Source organism: Geotrypetes seraphini, chromosome 9 (assembly GCF_902459505.1).
Source record: "Geotrypetes seraphini chromosome 9, aGeoSer1.1, whole genome shotgun sequence".
Taxonomy (NCBI): domain Eukaryota; kingdom Metazoa; phylum Chordata; class Amphibia; order Gymnophiona; family Dermophiidae; genus Geotrypetes; species Geotrypetes seraphini.
In genome coordinates this window covers 25,944,917-25,967,507 of record NC_047092.1, presented here as the reverse complement: position 1 = coordinate 25,967,507, position 22,591 = coordinate 25,944,917, and the positions used below count along the sequence as shown (strand labels likewise).

General features: G+C 42.1%; 1 protein-coding gene across 3 annotated transcripts in view; it reads left to right on the top strand.

The window, feature by feature from the left end:
* The window catches only part of CCDC146 (coiled-coil domain containing 146), a 190,127-nt gene that overhangs the window by 11,373 nt on the left and 156,163 nt on the right, over positions 1–22,591 (top strand). For all 3 annotated transcript variants that reach the window (XM_033959108.1, XM_033959109.1, XM_033959110.1), the window contains exon 2: positions 1,326–1,491. In XM_033959108.1, coding sequence (XP_033814999.1) covers positions 1,339–1,491 — 153 coding nt within the window. In that variant the 5' untranslated portion in view covers positions 1,326–1,338. The remainder of the gene's footprint in view (positions 1–1,325; positions 1,492–22,591) is intronic.

Sequence of the window (22,591 nt, the reverse complement as noted above, 5' to 3'; positions counted from 1 at the left end):
AGGCTCTACCCCTGACACAGCCTTTTAAGGTGAAACGCGGTTATAATCAACTGCAAACTTCGACAGCTGCTGGTCTGCTTTGTGGTGCCTCTCTCTGCATCTGGTGCACCTAAACTCATCCAGAACATTGGTGTGTGCTAAAGAGCAGGTGTACATGTCCGTGCACAAATTCCCAGGAGTAATTTTCAAAATGGAAGTACACACGGACTTTAATTTTGAAAATTTCCTGAAACCTGCACTTGGAAGCAGTGGTGGAGCGAGGGTGAGAGGCGCCTGGGACGGTGGCGCTCCACCCCACCCTCTTCTCTGCCCCTCCCTGCCCGTTCCGCTCCTTCCCTGCCCCCTCCTGCCACGTGTGTGCGCCCCGTCCCTTACCCCTTCCCTTCCCCCGTACCCCCTTCCCCAATCTGCTGCTTGCACCAGCGTCAGCTCTTCCTCTGACATCACTTCCTAGGTGCGGGTCCAGGAAGTGACATCAGAGGAAGAGCCGATGCTGGTGCGAGCAGTAGGTTGGGATTGCTGCTTGCACCGCAAACATTAGGTACGAGGGAAGGGAAGGTGCGTGTGCACACGGTAGTGGGGGGGGGGAGGAATGGGGGGGCAGAGAGGAGGACGAGTGCTGGCGCCAAGACAGCACCTGGGGTAGACCGCCCCCCCCTTACTATACCACGGCTTAGAAGCGTGTGTGCGTAGTAACATGTTAACATTGTAAATGACGGCAGATAAAGATCTGAATGGTCCAGCTAGTCTGCCCAGTCATGCTCATTATCAATTCATGATTAAACCTACAATGAAAGAGATATAAAATACTCGATCATTGTCCTTCATAGGCATTTCTGGGACATAGACTGTAGAAGTCCGCCCGGCACTGTTCTTAGGTTCCAACTACCGAAGTTGCCGTCAAAGCCCACTCCAGCCTACTCGAATCCATCATGTCATCTGCACTGTCCTCACCTTCAGATTAGTTTCCGTCAAAGCCCTCTCCAATCCTAAACCGGTGTCCACTGTATGGCAATCTAGTTTAAGACTGCAGAGGGCTTTGACAGAAACTCTAGTAATTGGAACATGAGGACAGTGCTTGGGCAGACTTTTATGGTCTGTGTCCCACAGATGACAAGACGGATTCGGATAGGCTAGAGTGGGCTTTAGCGGCAACTCCAGTAGTTGGAACCTAAGAACAGTGCCTGGCAGACTTCTGTGTCAATGCAATACTTTTTACACATCCTCTTGTTTATAACATTTTCCCTTTATGTCTCTTCTCCTTGATCTTTTATTCCCTGTTGCCTTTTATAATGAATACAAATGTTATTTCTCTCTCTTTGCAGACATCTTTAAAAAATGAGCACTATTAGTGGAGAGAGTCTTCATTCTAGTGACTCTGAGGAGGATGAGGAAGCTAAACCACTTTTTCCCATAGCTCCCTCATTTAATATTGAAGAAGAGTGGCCCAGGGACGTATCGGAAAGCCTAGCACTTCAGATTTTAGATGAAGTAGGTACCATAACATTTTGTTGTTGGTCTGTAGATGACACTCAAATGGATACAGGTTCCATTTTCTCTATCCAATCAATGTGAAAAAAAATTCAGTAAGAGATTAAAAAAAAGCATGCTCTGTACAACAATGAAACCTGAAACTCATCTTCCTTGGGCGTATAGCAATTTGTCATATCCAGATTAAGCTGATTAGCTACCAACTTCCCTATAAGCTTGGAAAAAAGGGGAAGCCGAGAAATAGACTGGTAGTTAAGAGAACCAGTGGGGACAATCTTAGCACCCTTTAAGTGTGGAAAAATAACAGCAGATTGCCATTCTGAGGGAGATATCCAAGTACAAAGGCTTATGACAGTTGTAGATTAGAGAATGACACGGTGACAAAATTCATCACCGTTCCCATCCCCGCGGATAACCGCAGGAAACCATCTTCATGTCATTCTTTAAGGAGAGAGGGAAGAATCAAAGTATGAATGGCCACAACCACTGACCCGCAAGCTTTGCTTTGAAGAATGCTGGTGTAGAAGGGCTGAGGTTGAAATAGACACTAGAAAATGACATGGGATTATTTCCTGCGGTTATCCGCGGGGACGGGGACGGTGATGAATTTTGTCACCGTGTCATTCTCTATTGTAGATTAAACAAAAGTTACTCAGTATTTATTGTTTGATTCTCTTTCTACCGCTCTTCTGTTGCACAATCAGGGCAGTTTACAGTCTAAAATAAAGTATGAAAGGAAATGCAATCTCTTTTTGGGGGGAGACAATACAAGATGCAAGGTTGAAAGAAGGTGGAAGAAAGGTACTGTATTACCAAGGGAGAAAGGGTGGGTGGGGGGAAAAGGAAGTAATGGAATATGAAAGCATTTGATTAAAGAAGATGGGAGAGGTACTGTAGAACAGCTAACAGTTGAAAGTAGTTTAGACAATTTGAACCAGCTTAGTAAATTAAACTGTGAAAGAGACAATCAAACAAAGGTGGAAGAAGGAAAAAGGTCCAGTTTCTCAACAGAAGATTATTTATTTTAGGTACAGTATTTATATATTGCCTATCAAGGTTATCTAAGCGGTTTACAATCAGGTACACAAGCATTTTCCCTATCTGTCCCGGTGGGCTCACAGTCGATCTAATGTAACTGGGGCAATGGAGGATTGAGTGACTTGCCCAGGGTCACAGGGAGCAGCGCAGGATTTGAACCCACAACCTCAGGGTGCTGAAACCGTAGCTCTAACCACTAGGTCACAATTGAATACCTTGGATTTTTATTTTTATTTTTTGACTAAATGCTGTAGCAAATGTGTCTGTAAAAAGCAAATGGGAGATAATGGATAAGTCATAAATGATGTATATTACTTGAATATGGGAAGGGGGAGGGAATTAAATTTTTCTTGAAAGATTGTTATAGAAGATTTTTCTTTTTTTTTTTTTTTTATTCTTTATCGTTTTAAAATTCTTAACAAAATCAAAACATTTTGTACAGAAAGATTGTCAGATCAAACACAAAATTATAAGAAAATCATTTACATGATGTAGAAAGAAAAAGTTCTAGTCGGACAATCTCAAGTCCTCTATAGTGTGATCCAAGATTATTTATGAGTGAACTTTAGGAAATCAATTTATAATTCTATACAAAAGAAACAGTATCGCGTGCCTGGCTTGAGGAATTATTCTAATATCAAATCCAATTAGTTTTACTATTACGTTGTTGTTACTGTAATAGTTGTTGTTCCTTATTTTTTATATATAGAAGATTTTTCAAGTGATGATGTACTATAATTGTTTGTTTAGTGTACACATGATGTAAATTAAAAAAATGAATAAAGATTTAATAAAAATATTTTTTTTAAAAAAGCAAATGGGACAAAGGGTTTGAAAAAGGTTTGGATAATTTCCTAAAAGAAAAGTCCATAAGTCATTATAAAGATGGACTTGGGAACATCCATTGCTTATTTCTAGGATAAGCAACATAAAATATGTTTTACTCTTTTGAGATCTTGTCAGGTATTTGTGACCTGGATCGGCCACTGTTGGAAACAGGATACTGGACTTGATGGAGCTTTGGTCTGTCCCAGTATGGCAACTCATTTTCTTACGATTAGTTACTTGAAGAAAGATCTTATAAAGCTTTGAGGGGTTGGTATCTTGCCTAATTAAATGCAGGAAATAATTCTTCCCGGCTTCAGCCACACATATTTTCTGGGAGGCTGCCTACAGACTTCGAAGAGATTTCAATTTTTGACAACAATGTTCAAGATGATGACACGGCTGTTTTTTTAAGAGATGGAGGCCATTAGTGGGATTGACCATATCAAAGAGTGAGCTTTTGAACAGGGACAGCCAGTGGCGTAGCGAGGGAGGTTAGCGTCCAGAGCGGTGGTACCCTGCATCGCTGCGCCATGCACCCCTCCAACTCTTCCCTGCCGCTTGAGCACCCACCGCCCCCTGCGTACATCTTGAAATGTTCGCCGGCGTGAGCAGCATCTTCCATCTGCTGCGTGAGCCGGCCTTGGCTTCCTTTCTGACATCATGTCCTGGTTCTGCGACCAAAAGTGATATCAGAAGGGAGCCAAGGCTGACGCAAGGAGCATGTGGAAGATGCTGCTCGCACTGGCGAATGCTTAAGGAGGTATGTGGGAAGGGGTGGGAGGCAGAGAGGAGGAGAGGCGCCAGTGCCCCCCCTGAGAAGAAGGCACCTGGGGTGGTCTGTCCCCATCCCTTATTATGCCACTGGGAGCAACCTTATCAAAAATAGACTGCAGCCAGTGGCGTAGCGATGGTGAAAGGTGCCCGGGGCGGTGATACCTCTCCCCCACCTTCTTCTCTGCCTCCCCACCCCCATTTATTCCTTCCCTGCCCTCTTCCCTGCCCCACCCCCATTCGTTCCTTCCCCACTCCCTCCTGCCATGCATGCCTGTGCCCCTTCCCTTCCCCTGTACGCTTTTAACGTTCACGGCACAAGCAGCAACCCCAACCTGCTGCTGGCACCAGCGTCGGCTCTTTCTCTGACTTCACTTCTTAGACGCGGGTCCAGGAAGTAATGTCAGAGGAAGAGATGACGCTGGCGCCAGCAGCAGGTTGGGGTTGCTGCTCGCGCCTCAAACATTAAAGAGGTACGGTGGAAGGGAAGAGGCCCACGTGCAAGGTAGTGGGAAGGCAGGGAAGGAGCGAGGGAGACAGTGTCCTAGGCAGACCACCCTCCCCCTTACTATGCCACTGACTGTAGCATATTACAGTATTCCTATTGCTTGTCAAATGCTAAGGAGAGAAAAGGATTATGATGAGAAAGAAGAGTCTTTGTCCAGATCCCTAATTTTCCCAAATGACTTGTGTGGGGAGAGAGAAGATGAAAGAAGAGCAAAGGAGAAATTAAACTATGATCAGTCCATGCAAAGGTTAAGGAGCAAATTCCAGAAATAACAGAAGAGCCTTCCAGCGACCTGATTAGTGAGTCAAGGGTGTAGCCTGCAGAGTGAGTGGGAAGGGAAATGTGTTGAAATAAACCTGTGTCAGATAAAACACCAACAAAATCACGAGCAACTTGATTTCCTGTTTTTTTCCCCCACTTTTCAACAAAATCTAGAGTCTGGCATCATTTTTAGCACCGGTCTGCACCAGGTCATCTGGTTGCATAAGTTTCAAACGTATAAACAGTCTCAGGCAGCTCTCTCCTCCCCTGCCCGTCAGAACAGAGCTGTCTTTTGAGATATGCAGAAAAGAGTGGAAGAAAAGCAACAGATGAACAGTGGGTATTTACAATATTTTCTGATAAAATGAGAAATTGTTTTGCCCATAAGTAAAGAATGAAAGCCATTCTGTACATTAAGGCTTATTTCTTGGCAGTGGCACTCCATTTCCCACTGGGACAGAGATATGTAACTGGCAATTAAATAGCCCTAGTGTTTTCCTTCTATCTTCTGCATTAAAATGACATCTGTTCTGAATTTGTTTTTCTTAATCCATTTTTTTCCTTTAATCTAAGCGGGTTTAAACTATTATTGTTATCATCATCATATTGTATGTCCTAGAGCAGTGCTTCCCAAGCACGGTCCTGGAGGCACCCCCAGCCGGTCAGGTTTTCAGGATATCCACAATGATTATCCATGAGACAGATCTGCAATAGTCCATGGGTGGAGTACATGGAAATATGTCTCATGCATATTCAATTGTCATTTCGACTCTTTTGCTCCGCCGTCACCTAATGATTCTACATTCTTCCTTTATCAAGGGCTCATCTCAATACCACCCAAGACCTTCTGCCACCTTTACTCCAGCTTGAATTGACTTTTTGTGAAATTCAAGATATCTCTGAAGGCTTGCTGTTGAGTCATGGAGATTGCTCACATGGACTGGTTACTCTTTATTCTTCTCCCGTGTATTATCTCCATAGCCTCTTATTCTTATACTTCCTTCACTCTTGCTGTCCTGTTATGAGAATTGGTGGTTATGTTATGCCATTATTTATATTCCGTCTATACCTTCCACAGACTAAGAGCTGAATTAATTCATACAGGAATTACAGCACATTATAATAACAACACTGCAAATTAAATATCTGCCATTAAATACGTTTTTAACATCCATCGGCATCTACAATAATTATTATTATTTTTTTTTAAATCTTTATTCCTTTTTATTTCTTTCAACAAGTGTACAGTATTATTACAATTAATTTACATAACACACTTGGCATTCTTAAATAATATTATTATACATGTTTTTATTCCCCCCACCTCCCACCCTTTTCCATATCAATAAAATATTCCTTCCAAATTTATATATAATTATACATCCCTTTTTGATAATACAATTAATCTGACATGAAATCTGTCCCTCCCCCCATCCTTCTTCCTCAAACACTTTAAACATTTTATTATACCCAGTAATGCACAACAATAAATATCCCATCCTATTACATATATCTCCTTATTTTTCATAACAACATATTTCCAATGGGTCAGATCCGAGGTCCATCATGCCCAGCAGTCCGCTCACGCGGCGGCCCAACAGGTCCAGGACCTGCGCAGTAGCTCCCTATCTATACCCCTCTATCCATTTTTCCAGCAGGAATTTGTCCAATCCTTTCTTGAAATCCAGTACCGTACTCCGTCCTATTACGTCCTCTGGAAGTGCATTCCAGGTGTCCACCACACGCTGGGTAAAGAAAAATTTCCTAGCATTTGTTTTGAATCTGTCCCCTTCCAATTTTTCTGAATGCCCTCTTGTTCTTATATGTTTTGAAAGTTTGAAGAATCTGTCCCTCTCTAAGATCTTATTATATCTGGAAGATGATTCCGTAACTCAACAATATGATTTTGGGCAGAAGAAGAAAGCTGCTTAATCAATTTTAAAATCGTAAACACAGGGCTCCTTTTACAAAGGTGCGGTAGGGCCTTAACGCGTGGAATAGCGTGCGCTAAAATGAGCTCCTTTTAAGCAGGCGGTAATTTTTTGGCTAGCGCGCGCTGTAGTGCACGCTAATCGTGTGCGAGCACTAAAAACGCTAGCGTACCTTAGAAAAAGGAGCCCATAGGGAATTTCAGAAATCATAAACCCCCTCCTTTACTAAGGGTTTTAGCACTGGCAGCGGCAGTAACTGCTCCAACGCTCATAGGAATTCTATGCGTGTAGGAACAGTTACCGCCACTGCCGGCGCTGAAACCCACGCTAGGCGTTAGTAAAGGAGGGGCAAAGTCTGCAATAAAACTACCATGTCTGACAGATATGAAGGAGCTTTGCCTGCCTAAATTTTAAAAAAAACATGACACCTCATTTAAACTGCATTCTGTCTGCCACAGGAAGCCAACATTGGTCTCCAAACCTAAAAAAGGATATAAAACTGCTGGAGAGGGTGCAGAGACGAGCAACGAAGCTAATAAGAGATATGGAGAACTTGGAATATGAGGAACGATTCAAGAAACTGGGACTGTTCTCCCTTGAGAAGAGGAGGCTGCGAGGGGACATGATCGAGACGTTCAAAATACTGAAAGGCATCGATAAAATAGAGCAGGAAAATAAATTATTTACATTGTCCAACGTGACAAGGACAAGAGAACATGGTTTGAAGCTAAGGGGGGACAAGTCTAGGACAAATGTCCGGAAGTTCTGCTTCACGCAGCGAGTGGTGGACGCCTGGAATGCTCTCCCAAAGGAGGTTATTAAGGAATCCACTGTGCTAGGATTCAAAGGCAAATTAGATGCACATCTCCTTACGAGAGGCATAGAGGGATATGGGTGACTAAAACTACATCAGGTGTATACCTGACTGGGCCTCCGCGTGTGCAGATCGCCGGACTCGATGGACCATGGGTCTGATCCGGAGAAGGCAGTTCTTATGTTCTTAATGCAACTTAAGATAGAAAGCCTGCAGTGAATCAAAGTCACCACATTTTGAAGCAGTTGCAGTCGGCCAATCAATGATTTGGTGCAAGTGGCTGAAATAAGATTGCAATAATCAGGCTTACCGAAAATTAATGATTGAACCAAAATCTAAATACCTTGGGCGTAAAATCATTTTTTTAATGTTTTTCATTTTTTTCAAACTGTAAAGAGAAGCTTTAATTACCAGTTGAATATGACCATGTAATGTTAATAAATTGTCTATTTCAACTCTCAAAATTTTAGATTGAAGAAGGAAATTAATAACCATCAAAACTTCTACTTTATTATCAATATACTCGTATTCTGTGTCAGTAGAGGGGTTAAGCAATCAAAATTTGGTTTTGTTCATACATAGACCCCCCTTTTATGAAGCCGCATTAGGCTTTTTTTATCACTGGCAGTTTTGGGGCTTTTATAACAAAACAGAATGGAATTGTCCAGATCAGAATGATGTGCACTAAAAAAAGTGTCCTCCAATTCATCTGATAATGTGAAGATCTTTATTTCTCCAATGTCACAATGGTACATTCGAACGATTCTATGACTCAATGACTCGACATGTACATGTTTCGGCCAAAAGACCTGCCTCAGGAGTCTTGAGAATCACGAATGATGATATACAAAGAATGTTACCACTCACATAGGTCTTTCCCAATAGGGAATGTTTTAGCTTTCGAATTCAACTGTGTACCGACTAATGCATTAGTTGAATTCGAAAGCTAAAACATTCCCTATTGGGAAAAACCTATGTGAGTGGTAACATTCTTTGTATATCATCATTCGTGATTCTCAAGACTCCTGAGGCAGGTCTTTTGGCCGAAACATGTACATGTCGAGTCATTGAGTCATAGAATCGTTCGAATGTACCATTGTGACATTGGAGAAATAAAGATCTTCACATTATCAGATGAATTGGAGGACACTTTTTTTAGTGCACATCATTCTGATCTGGACAATTCCATTCTGTTTTGTTGTATTTATATCTGTGATTTTGTTTTCCCCTGGTTTGTTCTTTTGGTGCTTTTATAGCCATGGCTGGCGATAAAAAAAAGCCTAACGCGGCTTCATAAAAGAGGGAGTTAATTTGAGACAATGAGAGCAGACCCAATCTTCAATAGTATTCACACATATTTGGATATTAGATAATGCCTCTGACCATAATTGGGATACCAGAAGAATGACAGTCATGTCATCTGCATATACAGTGGTACCTTGGTTTACGAGTGCACCGGTTTGCGAGTGTTTTGCAAGACGAGCAAAACATTTGCAAACTTGGTGCCTCGTAAACCGAGCGCGCCTCGATTTGCGAGCGCCCCCCCTGCGAACCGGCACCCTCCCCCCCGCAATCCGGTACTCCCCCGCCGCCATCGGGCACCCCCACGCCGTGACCTGAGGTCCCCCCAACCCACCCGAACCCTCTTCTTACTTTGATGTAGCCTCGGCACCGGCACCAGCATGTCCTGAGCTGTGCTGTGCCGGTGCCCGAAGATCTGCCTCCGGTGCTGGGCCTTGAGCATGTGCGCATGCTCAAGGCCTGAGAGTTCACGTCGAACGTCCAACGTGAACTCTCAGGCCTTGAGCATGCGCACATGCTCAAGGCCCAGCACCGGAGGCAGATTTTCGGGCACCGGCACAGCACAGGACATGCTGGTGCCGGTGCGGAGGCTACATCAAAGTAAGAAGAGGGTTCGGGTGGGTTGGGGGGACCTCAGGTCGCGGCGGGGGGTGCCCGATGGCGGCGGGGGGGGTGCCCGATGGCTGCGGAGGAGTGCCGGATCGCGGGGGGGGAGGGTGCCGGTTCACGGGGGGAGGCCTTTGAGGGGAGCAATGCCGATTCTCGTGGGGGGGGAGCAGCGCTGCTGGCCTCGGGGGAGGGAGGGTGGGAACCTATCAAAGTGAGTTTCCATTATTTCCTATGGGGAAACTCGCTTTGATAAACGAGCATTTTGGATTACGAGCATGCTCCTGGAACGGATTATGTTTATAATCCAAGGTACCACTTGTATATATATATATATATATATATATGTTTAAAATCAACCCGGTTAACTGCCTTGCTTCGTTTCTTCAAGAAAGGTAGTATATCAAATGCATTAAACATTAGGCTGCATACGCATTGTGCTTGTCTCTAGAAGTCTGCATATGGCATTATACTTTAGACATTGAATGTGGTTAAGTCTAAGCTTCAGAGCTGGCCAAATGTCAGGCTGTTTAGTAGCACTGTGGGATGCCAAGTGGGAGGTCCGAGTTTGATTCCTAGCTCAGCCTCCTCCTCGTTGAGCTTCGTGGAGGGAGAAGGGACAAGCCAGATGTTGCTAACATTCTGGCACCTGTTGATTGGCAATAGATATTCTCTGGAAGAATCTTGGTATGAAGCTGTAATTTTCAGCCTCCTTTTATGGAATGTGTGGATAGGAGAAAACAAGAAGCTGATCTTCTACAACTGCTTTTTGAGAACGTCAGGCAACAGCCTTTTAGGAGAACAAATAAAAAGCTGTTCATTTTTGGTGCTTTTAGAATATTTGGGCGCTCGTTTTCAAAACAGATGGACATCTTAAAATGCCTAAAAAGTCATCTATCTGCTAAAGCCATCGAAATCCTGATTTTGGGAAGTCTGAAGTTGGTTGGTGGCCAATGTTATGCCGATTTTTAAAAAGGGCTCCAGGGGAGATCCGGGAAATTACAGACCGGTAAGCCTCACTTCGGTGCCGGGCAAAATGGTAGAAACGATTATAAAAAATAAAATTGTGGAACACGTAGACAAACATGATTTAATGAGACGGAGTCAGCATGGGTTCAGCCGAGGGAGATCTTGCCTCACAAATTTGCTCGACTTCTTTGAAGGTGTGAAAAAACATATGGATAAAGGTGATCCGGTTGATATAGTGTATCTAGATTTTCAGAAAGCTTTTGATAAAGTTCCTCATGAGAGGCTCCTGAGAAAATTAAAGAGTCATGGGATAGGTGGCAAAGTTCGGTTGTGGATTAGGAATTGGTTAGCCGATAGAAAACAGAGGGTAGGGTTAAATGGTAATTTTTCTCAATGGAGGAGAGTAAACAGTGGAGTGCCGCAGGGGTCTGTAATGGGACCGGTGCTATTTAACTTATTTATAAATGATTTGGAAATTGGAACGATGAGTGAAATGATTAAATTTCCAGATGACACTAAACTGTTCAAAGTTGTTAAAACGCATGTGGATGGTGAAAAATTGCAGGCAGGCCTTAGGAAATTGGAAGACTGGGCGTCCAAGTGGCAGATGAAATTTAATATGGACAAATGCAAAGTGATGCACATTGAGAAGAATAACTTGAATAACAGTTACCGGATACTAGGGTCCATCTTGGGGGTTAGCATCCAAGAAAAGGATCTGGTTATCATTGTAGACAATACGATGAAACCTTCCGCCCAATGTGTGGCGGCAACCAAAAAAGCAAACAGGATGCTAGGAATTATTAAAAAAGGGATGGCTAACAAAACTAAAAATGTCATAATGCCCCTGTATCGCTCCACGGTGCGACCTCATTTGAAGTATTGCATTCAATTCTGGTCTCCTTATCTCAAGAACGATATAGTGACGCTAGAAAAGGTTCAAAGAAGAGTGACCAAGATGGTAAACTCCTCTTGTATGAGGAAAGACTAAAACGGTTAGGGCTCTTCAGCTTGGAAAAGAGACGGCTGAGAGGAGATATGATTGAAGTCTATAAAATCCTGAGTGGAGTAGTACGTGTACAAGTGGATCGATTTTTTGCTCCGTCAAAAATTACAGAGATTAGGGGACACTCGATGAAGTTACAGGGAAATATTTTTAAAACCAATAGGAGGAAATACTTTTTCACTCAGAGAATAGTTAAGCTCTGGAACACGTTGCCAGAGGATGTGGTAAGAGCAGATAGCATAGCTGGTTTTAAGAAAGGTTTGGACAAATTCCTGGAGGAAAAGCTCATAGTCTGTTATTGAGAAAGACAAGGGGGAAGCCACTGCTTGCCCTGTATTGGAAGCATGGAATATTGCTACACCTTGGGTTTTGGCCAGGTACTAGTGACCTGGATTGGCCACTATGAGAATGGGCTACTGGGCTTGATGGACCATTTTCTGACCCAGTAAGGTTATTCTTATGTTCAAATAGCAAAGGTGTTGTAGGCACGTTTTGGGGAAGACTAGACAGAACCCAAAAATAGGACGTCCAAAAGGGATTTTCGAATGCAAAGAAATGGCCATGTCTAAAAAGATGGATTTTTAAAATCTAGACCTGTTTCAGTCACATTCAAGTTACAAAATGTTACTCTAATTGAGCAGCTGACCACTGAAAGGATTGAGGCACGGTCACTCCGTAATTTCCCAGTAGTCATTGTCCCCTCCCCTGAAAGTGAAAGTGAATAGGAAAACCACACTATGTCACTACAGATACAGTATTAGGGCCATTCTGAACAAAGCAGGAGACAGCAAGAGGCTTAGCCTAGTGGTTACCACAATGTACTGTGAACCAAGAAAAACAGGCTTTGTTTTTTAAAAAATAGATCCAAACCTTCCAGAAACAGAAAAATAACGACTGCATCTAAATATGTAAGACACCTGCAAACCTGAAGGTTATTGAAGGGGTGTACATTCAGGTCCTGAAGGAACCCCATTTACAAAAAAAGAGTTATAGAGGGTTTTGAACCTGTGTCCCTTACCTTACAGTCCAATGAACTAACTGCTAAGCTATTCCTCTGTTCTACAGGGATGTCTCTGTGGCCATAGTTTTGAAAACGATGCCTTTGTCGTTCAAAAGTCAGACGTTTCACTTTTATTCATTTTGGACATTTTCAATGCAAAAACATCCATCTCAGAACCATAATAATACAATACACTTCTCCCTCCGTATTTGCGGTTTCAGCATTCACGGTTTTGATTATTCACGGTTTTTAGCTTTCTGGCTCCTCCCCCTAAATTACATCAGCTTGCATAGAGAAATCGCTGATTCCAAGCATTTACAGAGAAAATCGCCGATTCCCAGCACTTTCTTCACCGTGTTATGCCTCTCTTTCAGGAACAGGCCAGGTCTCCCACCCTGTTATTCGCGGTTTCACCATATTCACGATGGTTTTTAATAGAAAACAGCAAATAACATATGAAAACATATTTGCGGTTCTGTTAATCCCCTATCACAGCGAATACGGAGAAGTGTACAATCTTTATTATAATAGAACATAAAATCTGTTTTCTTGTTTGATTATGGCTTTGAGCTGGACTTTTTGGGGGGGATGGTATGAGCTGGACTTTTTTTTGGGGTGGGGGTGGGGAATTAGACTTTTTAAAAAAAATGTCCCTCTTGATCTTTAAAGTGTAAACTGGTCCAGGAACTTTGGCAGATGTCTATTTGGCAGATGTCTATTTCTGCCGTCTGTTTCTATGTTTCTATGTTCTATGTTTCTATGTTTCTATGTTTCTATGTTTCTATGTCTTGCCAAAACAAGGGCATGAAAGAGGATTTTCCTTTTTTTTTTTAGATTGGCACAGATTTTAGCTGAGCTAGTAAAAATAAAAACTCAATGTATTTGTTTTCTGACTGTTCTGGTGTAAAAAGCACTTAGCATATATGAACAGCACTTTTTTCTCTCTCTCTGACGTGGATTGTTGGTAGACTGGTCAGCATAGCAGCCTGATGAACTTTAACTCATAGAATCAGTCCACATTTCTATTATCGTTTGATTTGGGACCTTGAAAGTCTGGTTTTGATTTCCTTGCATTTGTGTTGAAATTCAGATTTCTTGTTTTGCTTTCCCAGCACTGAAGGCCTAAAACACACACTTCCAGATGGTGAGCTTATGTTGAGATGCTCTGAGATTACTATAAATCAGTTTGTATAGGCTCACACATACCTCTACTCTTTACCTGCTACTGCTTACATAAGGTCTCCAGTGACAGCCAAACACATAAAAGAGCACATGACATGCACAGAGATCATGAAAATAATTCATATTCTCCGCTTCTTGTAGATTAAGAGAACTGAGTCTGGCTACACTTTATAATAATTTATGGATTATTTGTATCAGCAATAAAATAGCAAAAGTGTTTTCTAAAGCTATGCAGTGAATCTCAATCAGATGGTCTGGCATTCTTAAAAACCATGTACTATCATACTTAGGGCTTCTTTTACAAAGGTGCGCTAGCGTTTTTAGCGTACGCACTGGATTAGCGTGCGCTCGAAAAACTCTACTGCCTGCTTAAAAGGAGGCGGTAGTGGCTAGCACGCTATTCCGCTAGCGCGCTATTAAAGCCCTAACGCACCTTTGTAAAAGGAGCCCTTAGGCTCACTCACTGTCTATTGATAAGGTAAATGTGTTTATCCCAGGACAAGCAGGCAGCATATTCTTGACTGATGGGTGACGGCACCGACGGAGCCCCGGTACGGACAATTTTAGAGTGATTGCACTCTAAGAACTTGGAAAGTTCTAGTAGGCCGCACCGCGCACGCGCGAGTGCCTTCCCGCCCGACAGAGGCGCGCGGTCCCCAGTTTCTTAGTTTCAACGGCTGTTGAAAATTTTTTCCTCATTCGCCTTCCCGCTCGCGTAAACCTTTCTGGAAATTGTATTTCCTTTTTTTCTTTTTTCTTATTTTAAAAAAAAAAAAAAAAAAGAATTTTCTTTTTTTCTTCTTTTTTCGGTTTTGCCCCGGCGGGGCCTGCTGCCACCATCGAGGCCTCGGCCTTCGATTTGGCAGAAGCCGTTTTTACGTTCATGCCCCCCCAACCCGGGTTAAGGGAAGGGCCTCTCAAACGGTGAAAGCTGATAAGACCTTTCCTCTGCACAACCATAATTTGTATAATTAGTTTGGGGTTTTTTAAAAATTCTTTATTCATTTTTTAATCTTACATCAAGTGTACAAATAATAAAACATTTCGAAATTAAATACATCACTTGAATTTCTTTCTAGTATAACATCAAATATACAAATTTATTCCCTTCCCACCCACCCTTTCCTTTAGCATTTAATCAAAAATATACAAATATAAATATTATTTTCTATTAATTAAACCTACAATAAACTTTAAACCCTCCTCGCACCATTTGCAAATATACTTTCTTTTTTTTAAATTCTTTATTCATTTTTAACCTTACATCAAGTGTACAAATAATAAAACAGTTGATATTAAATACATCACTTGAATTTCTTTCTAATATAACATCAAATATATAAACATCAAATGCATGATTCTGAATTTTAAGTGGTTTAATACTGCCAAATACACCCCCTACCTCTTTTACTAAACTGCGATAGCGGTTATTAGCGCAGGGAGCCATGCTGAATGCTCCGCGCTGCTCCCGACGCTCATAGAGTGCCTATGAGCATCAGGAGCTGCGCGGAGCATTCAGCGCGGTTCCCTGCGCTAATAACCGCTATTGCAGTTTAGTAAAAAGGGGGGGATAGTGCCTTGTTAAAGTCTTCATACCTTTCTATAATTTTCTTATTCTGTTCTCTAAAAATTGCAAATAAAAATCCATTGAAGTAGTAACTTCTTTCACGGATCTGTACAATACACTCCACATTTTTAATGTAAATGAATATGTATAGAAATATTTTGATATCACAAGTGGAATAATGAGAGAAAAAAAGAATTCACTATAAGAAATCAGAGGGGTATGTCTACTAAAGTGTGCTAGTAAATAGGCTTAGCATGTGCTGACTCAGGACTTTACTGCGTGCTAAGACTAGTGGCGTATCAAGAGAGGGTGGGGACCGGTACGCCTTAGGTGCAGGGAGCTTGGGAGTGCTGGAGCAGTCGTGGGTCTGCCAGCCCCGCCCCCTCTGACGTCAACTTCCTGTTCCAGGGCAGGGGGCCAATAGAGCTAACAGCCGCGTGCAGACAACCTGAAACCCTGTAACTGATCCACACACTTTCCCACTGCCTGGAAGAAGGGGTGCTCCGGTCAGAGGGTTCCCGCCCCGCCAGGTATGCCACAGACTAAGCCCATTTCTAGTGTGTATGAGTTTTGTGGTTGTAGATGGTGATGTTTTGTATGTACATGTTATTCATATTTCATATTCTAGTGTATTTATTTACCGTATATACTCAAATATAAACTGAGATTTTGGGGCCAAAAAAATGGCCCAAAAATGGGGATCTTAGTTTATATTCGAGTCCTCCCCATTGACCTGCACAATGCTGTGCCGCTCCCCCAAATAACTATCGGCGCACTGCAATTTACCTTCCCCCCTCCTCCTCTCTCCTCAAGATGCTGTCATGCACCTCGACACCTCCACCCTCCACCCCTAGCTGGCATTGCACTTATTGGCACTGAAAAAACTATCAGCGATCCTCCCTGATGTGCCTGTTGAAGTCTTGAGCAATTGCATGTGCTCAAGGCTTGCTGGCTCCCACCCTCTCTGAAATTCTTGGAGAGGGCAGGAGCCAGCAGGAATTGAGTTTGCGTAAATGCTCAAGGCCCCACATCAGCCTAACCTGGAGGATCTCTGGCAGCTTTTTCAGAAAGTGTAATGCCAGTTCAGGAGTGTGTGTGTGTGTGTGTGGTGGGGAGGGGGGGGGTTAAAGGATTGAGAGGTCAGCATATGTGTTCATATGCTAATTGCCACTTCAGTTAGAAACCTGGATGGAAAACACTTTCATCTTAAAAAATAATAAATGTGAAATCAAAGGACTTTTTCTGTTTGGCCTAATAAAAATAATTCAGCTTGTCTCAGATTTAGCAGAGCAAAGCGCCCTAAACTAGAACCAATTTAATAGTTTTCAAACCAGATATATGGTATTGGAGAGAAAGCAGAGGCCAGCAGGGAATCAAATGTGATTTAAAGCAGAGCCCAGCTCATGCACTCATTACGGATGCCTGCTCCTCAATGTGTCACAGGCCACATCCCATCAGGAGAATCAAGGCTTTCTTTGGTTTGATTACAATTCCTTGGATGCATGTGCTGCAGTGTTTACTGTAAAGGAAGATGCATTTTTTAAAAAAGATTAGTTTTACAGTTTGATCTAACAAGGAATGGAACATGGATAATTATGTTGATGAGTTTAATCTTTTTGAGGGGCAAAGGAGAGCAGCTTCATGAGTCACTGGGAGAGGGGAAGGTAGGACAGCAGTTAATAAATGTGTTTAAAATTTATGGCAAGGACATCTAGTCTTTGTAGAGCGGCTCACCATGATGACCCAAATTTCTAATCTTGGTTTATATTCAAGTCAATCTTTTTCCCCCTTTTTTGGGGGGGAAAAAGTTACCTGGGTTTATATTTGGGTCAGTTTATATTTGAGTATATATGGTATGTTTTATTTTTACTGTATCTGATGTTTCTTTATAATTTGCTTAAACCTGTGTATAAGTGTAATATAAATGTTTTTTTTCTTTATTTATTTTATAGAACTTTATTTAAGTCAACTTGAAGCACTGTACAGACATAAACAGCATATATTTTAAATCACTAAATAAAGACAAAGATATATCATATTTGTGATCACTTTTATTATTTATATTTCAAAATCTGTAAAGACACACATACATTTTCTGTCTTCAAAATTATTACACAGATTTCATCATAGCTTCTATTGTGGCAAAGAATGCATATGATAATCTTACTTTTGGTATATACCACAACCAAGTAATACAAAGATAAAATCATGAATGTAGGTACGCAATAAGTAGACTGATTTAATTCAAAATTAAGGAGCCTTTCATCCCTAAGTCATCAGTGTTAAATTTGGTCTAAGTTGGTAGCAACTGAAAATCATTACCACCTAAGTAGGGAAAGGGGAAATTTTAGATTGAAACCAGACCTTTCTCAGTAGTAGCGCAAAGTGGGTTTCATAAAAATACACTAAATTTCAAGTTTCAAGTTCAAGTTTAGTCTTTATTTGATGAATCGCTTATAACAATATCTAAGCGATGTACAGTATAAAAACCATCAGATTGTGGTAATACATTTAGTTTACAAAAGTCAATTAAAAGACATACAATGTTGGACTAACAAGAAGGGGTGGGAAGGAAGGGGAAAAGTTACAATTTTGTTTTATGATAGAAATTAACATCAAAAGGGAAGCACATTGGGTAGTAATGGGTTAAGATGATATAAGAAGAATGTGAAAACTTAAAATGTTATGTTTTATGAATCGAATGCGTCTTGAAATAGATATGTTTTTAAAATTTTCTTAAACGTGACAAGGTCTGTTTCGTTTTTAATATAATTAGGAAGGGAGTTCCATAATGTAGGGGCTTTCACAGAAAACATATCATTTCGTCTTGTACCTATGATTCTTAGCGAAGGGATTGAAAGCAGTTGTAATGAAGAGGATCTTAACGGACGAGAGGATTTGTATGGGACAATCATTTTTGCAATATATTGGGGTTCGTTAAAGGTCAGCCTTTTGTAAACCAAAAATAAAATTTTAAAGGTAATTCGATGAGTTATGGGAAGCCAATGTGATTTGATTAATAAGGGGGTAACATGGTCAAATTTCTTTGCATTGTGAATTAATTTGACAGATGTATTTTGGATGATTTGGAGACGTCTATTTTCTTTTTGAGTTATGTTGATTAGGAGAGAATTACAGTAGTAAGGCGGTGCTTCTGTTTTTAATATTTTGTATCTGAAATATTAATATCCTGAAATTTACACTGCAAAACATCTCAAATTCTGCAATCTTTCCTTATATATTTGTTTAGAAATTATTGTAAACTAAAGACTCCTTTTATTAAGCCGCGCTGGCGGGGTTAACGCGCACGACTTTTCATCACGCACTAACCCTCGCGCTGGCCTAAAAACTACTGCCTGCTCAAGAGGAGGCAGTAGCGGCTAGCGTGGCCGGTGGTTTAGCGCGCGGTATTAGGTGCATTAAACCGCTAGCACGCCTTTGTAAAAGGAGCCCTAAGTAATGGTACTTTATGATCAAAACCTTTTTAAACTACATGTGATGTTTTAAATATATTAATATGCAGCACTTGAGTCATTTTCACTGTCTATAAATGGAAACCCCAGCTGGTAAGTTAGAAGGCACTAGTGATCATGTACAGCTTAATTAAACAAGCATTTTGCTCAAGATTCCCACTGGTGCTGAGAGGAAGAGGAGCCTAGTGGTTAGGGCACCGGGATGAGAAAGCTCAGATCTCACGGCTTCTCCTTTCTCCTTACTTAACCCTCCATGATCTCCAAGTTTTCAAGTTTATTTACAGTTTGATATACCGACTATCAAACAAATATCTGGACGGTTTATAATTGTTAAAATAGGAGATTTAAAAAAAAAAGAAATAAAAAGTAAAATGGGGCAGTATAATGAACATGACAAGGGCAAAGATATGGACAAAATTGATACAAAAGGTACTGGGGAAGGGAAAGATTCAAAATTACATCAAAGTCAAAATAAAAGTAAAAGGGAGGTAAGAAGGGGAAGGGACAAAATTAGATTTGGGGCCTTCCAAGGACAAGGAAATAGCTAATGTACCTGAATGCAATTCAGCTTGAGCTACTACCGGAAAAGGTGTGAGCTAAATCCAAATAAATAAATAAATAAAATTAGGTCCTTTGCCAAATTAAAGGGTCCTTTTACTATGCTGTGAAAAAAGTGGCCATAGCGTGCCCATCTGCCGGTTTTTCTTGCACACTGAGGCCATTTTTACTTCAGCCATAAAATGGCTGATGTTCTATTTTTTTTTTTTTTTTGTATTAATGATCATGTTATGTATGTGCTAATGTTATGTATGGTCCAGTGACGTAGCCATAGGTGATCCTGGGCGGGCACAGGCCCACCCACTTTGAGCTCGGGCCCGCCCAACTGCGGCACACTGATGAAGTAGCTGGTGGGTTTTCCCCAAAGCCTCACCAGCTGAAGATCTCCCTAAAAGCGCCAGAAATTCCTGCATTCAGTTGGGCAATCAGCAGCTGCTTCCTGAGTTGCTGAGCTAAATCCAAATAAATGAATAAAATTAGGTCCTTTGCCAAATTAAAGGATCCTTTTACTATGCTGTGAAAAAAGTGGTCATAGTGCCCATCTGCCGGTTTTTCTTGCACACTGAGGCCATTTTTACGACAGCCATAAAATGGTTGATGTTCTATTTTTTTTTTTTGTATTAATGATCATTGCCAAATGATATGTATGGTGTATGGTCCAGTGACGTAGCCATAGGCGATCCTGGGCAGGCACAGGCCCACCCACTTTGAGCTCAGGCCTGCCCAACTGCGGCACACTGATGAAGTAGCTGGTGGGTTTTCCCCAAGCCTCACCAGCTAAAGATCTCCCTGAAAGTGCCAGAAATTTCTACATTCATTTGGGCAATCAGCAGCTGCTTCCTGAGTTGCTGAGCTAAATCCAAATAAATGAATAAAATTAGGTCCTTTGCCAAATTAAAGGGTCCTTTTATTATGTTGTGAAAAAGTGGCCATAGCGTGTCCATGTGCCGGCTTTTCTTGCACACTGAGGCCATTTTTACTACAGCCATAAAATGGCCAATGTTTGTTTGTTTTTTTGTATTAATGACCATGCGCAAATGATATGTATGGTGTATAGTCCAGTGACGTAGCCATAGGTGATCCTGGGTGAGCACAGGCCCACCCACTTTGAGCTCCGGCCCGCCCAACAGCGGCACTCTGATGAAGTAGCTGGTGGGTTTTTCCCCCAAGCCTCACCAGCTAAAGATCTCCCTGAAAGCCCCAGAAATTCCTACATTCAGTTGGGCAATCAGCAGCTGCTTCCTGAGTTGCTGAGCTAAATCCAAATAAATGAATAAAATTAGGTCCTTTGCCAAATTAAAGGATCCTTTTACTATGCTGTGAAAAAAGTGGTCATAGTGCCCATCTGCCGGTTTTTCTTGCACACTGAGGCCATTTTTACTACAGCCATAAAATGGTCGATGTTCTATTTTTTTTTTTTTTTTTTAATGAGCATGCGCAAATGATATGTATGGTGTATGGTCCAGTGACGTAGCCATAGGCGATCCTGGGCAGGCACAGGCCCACCCACTTTGAGCTCGGGCCTGCCCAACTGCGGCACACTGATGAAGTAGCTGGTGGGTTTTCCCCAAGCCTCACCAGCTAAAGATCTCCCTGAAAGTGCCAGAAATTTCTACATTCATTTGGGCAATCAGCAGCTGCTTCCTGAGTTGCTGAGCTAAATCCAAATAAATGAATAAAATTAGGTCCTTTGCCAAATTAAAGGGTCCTTTTATTATGCTGTGAAAAAGTGGCCATAGCGTGTCCATGTGCCGGCTTTTCTTGCACACTGAGGCCATTTTTACTACAGCCATAAAATGGCCAATGTTTGTTTGTTTTTTTGTATTAATGACCATGCGCTAATGTTATGTATGGTCCAGTGACGTAGCCATAGGTGATCCTGGGTGAGCACAGGCCCACCCACTTTGAGCTCCGGCCCGCCCAACAGCGGCACTCTGATGAAGTAGCTGGTGGGTTTTTCCCCCAAGCCTCACCAGCTAAAGATCTCCCTGAAAGCCCCAGAAATTCCTACATTCAGTTGGGCAATCAGCAGCTGCTTCCTGAGTTGCTGATGCTGGAACTCTGCTCATGCTCAGTTTTTACGCATGCACAGAAACTAAGGGCTCCTTTTATCACAATTTAGTAAATCAATTTAGTAAATCAGATTGTCTTTCTAGCTGCACATGCTCTAATGTCAAGTGGAATGAAGACTAGACCTGCCAAATGTCAAGAGAAGTCAGTCTTATATATGCAAAGAGTTATACAGATTTTAAACACGTGGAGGGGCATAATCAAAAAAAATGTCTAAGTCCCTTTTTGGCCTAAGGCCTTAAATGTTGAAAGGAGAAGCAGGGAAAATGCCCATAACCAAAAAAACATCCTTTTTTGATAATGGCCTGCCTCTACATTCAGCTGTTCAGACCACCACTATGTCTACACTTATCCCCCCACGACGTCTACACTTATACCCCATAATGAACCCCCAAAACGCCTAAGCCCCAAACGTCCAACACAAGGACTTTTAGGCGAAGGAGGAGCCAGTCCTTCGCCTAAAAGCTGGATTCTGTAACCGGTGTCTGTCAAAAACAACACCGGTTACAGAATCCCCCCCACCTTAAAACGATCCGGGCAGGAGGGAGCCCAAGCCCTCTTGCCCCGCGACACCCACGGCACTAGCGCTAGCGTCTTTAGCGCACGCACTACACCGCGCTACACCGCACTACACCGCGCTACACCGCACTACACCGCACTACACTGCACTACACCGCGCGCTATGCTTCTAGAACTAACGCCAGCTCAATGATGGCCTAGCGCACCTTAGTAAAAGGAGCCCTAAGTATGTAAAGGTGTGCCAGCATTGGTAGCTTAGAAAGCAGCTGCTGATTGCCACACTGAATGCAGGTTTCTGGCGCGTTCCGGAAGATCTTCAGTCAGGGATACCCGCCAGCTCAGGTGCTTAGGGGGGACAGTGGGGATGGAGAACACATCCAGTGCCCATCCATTTTCCCCTTAGGCCCAACCAAAATTTTCCCACTGGCTACGCCACTAATGTGACCATTATAAAAAAAAAAAAAATTACCACATGAGTACTTACCTCCACCTATTTTGTAAGCAGTAACAGCTCACACGGTAATCCTTTCCCACCAACCTTCCTATCTTGATAGGCTCCTCATTCCACAACGCCCTACACGGATGCTTAGATCTGCAGAACAGAACTTCCTTTCCATTCCCTCCATAAAGGATTTCTTCTACACTAGGAAATCAAACTTTTCAGTAGTTGCCCCTACCTTATGGAACGCTTTACCAT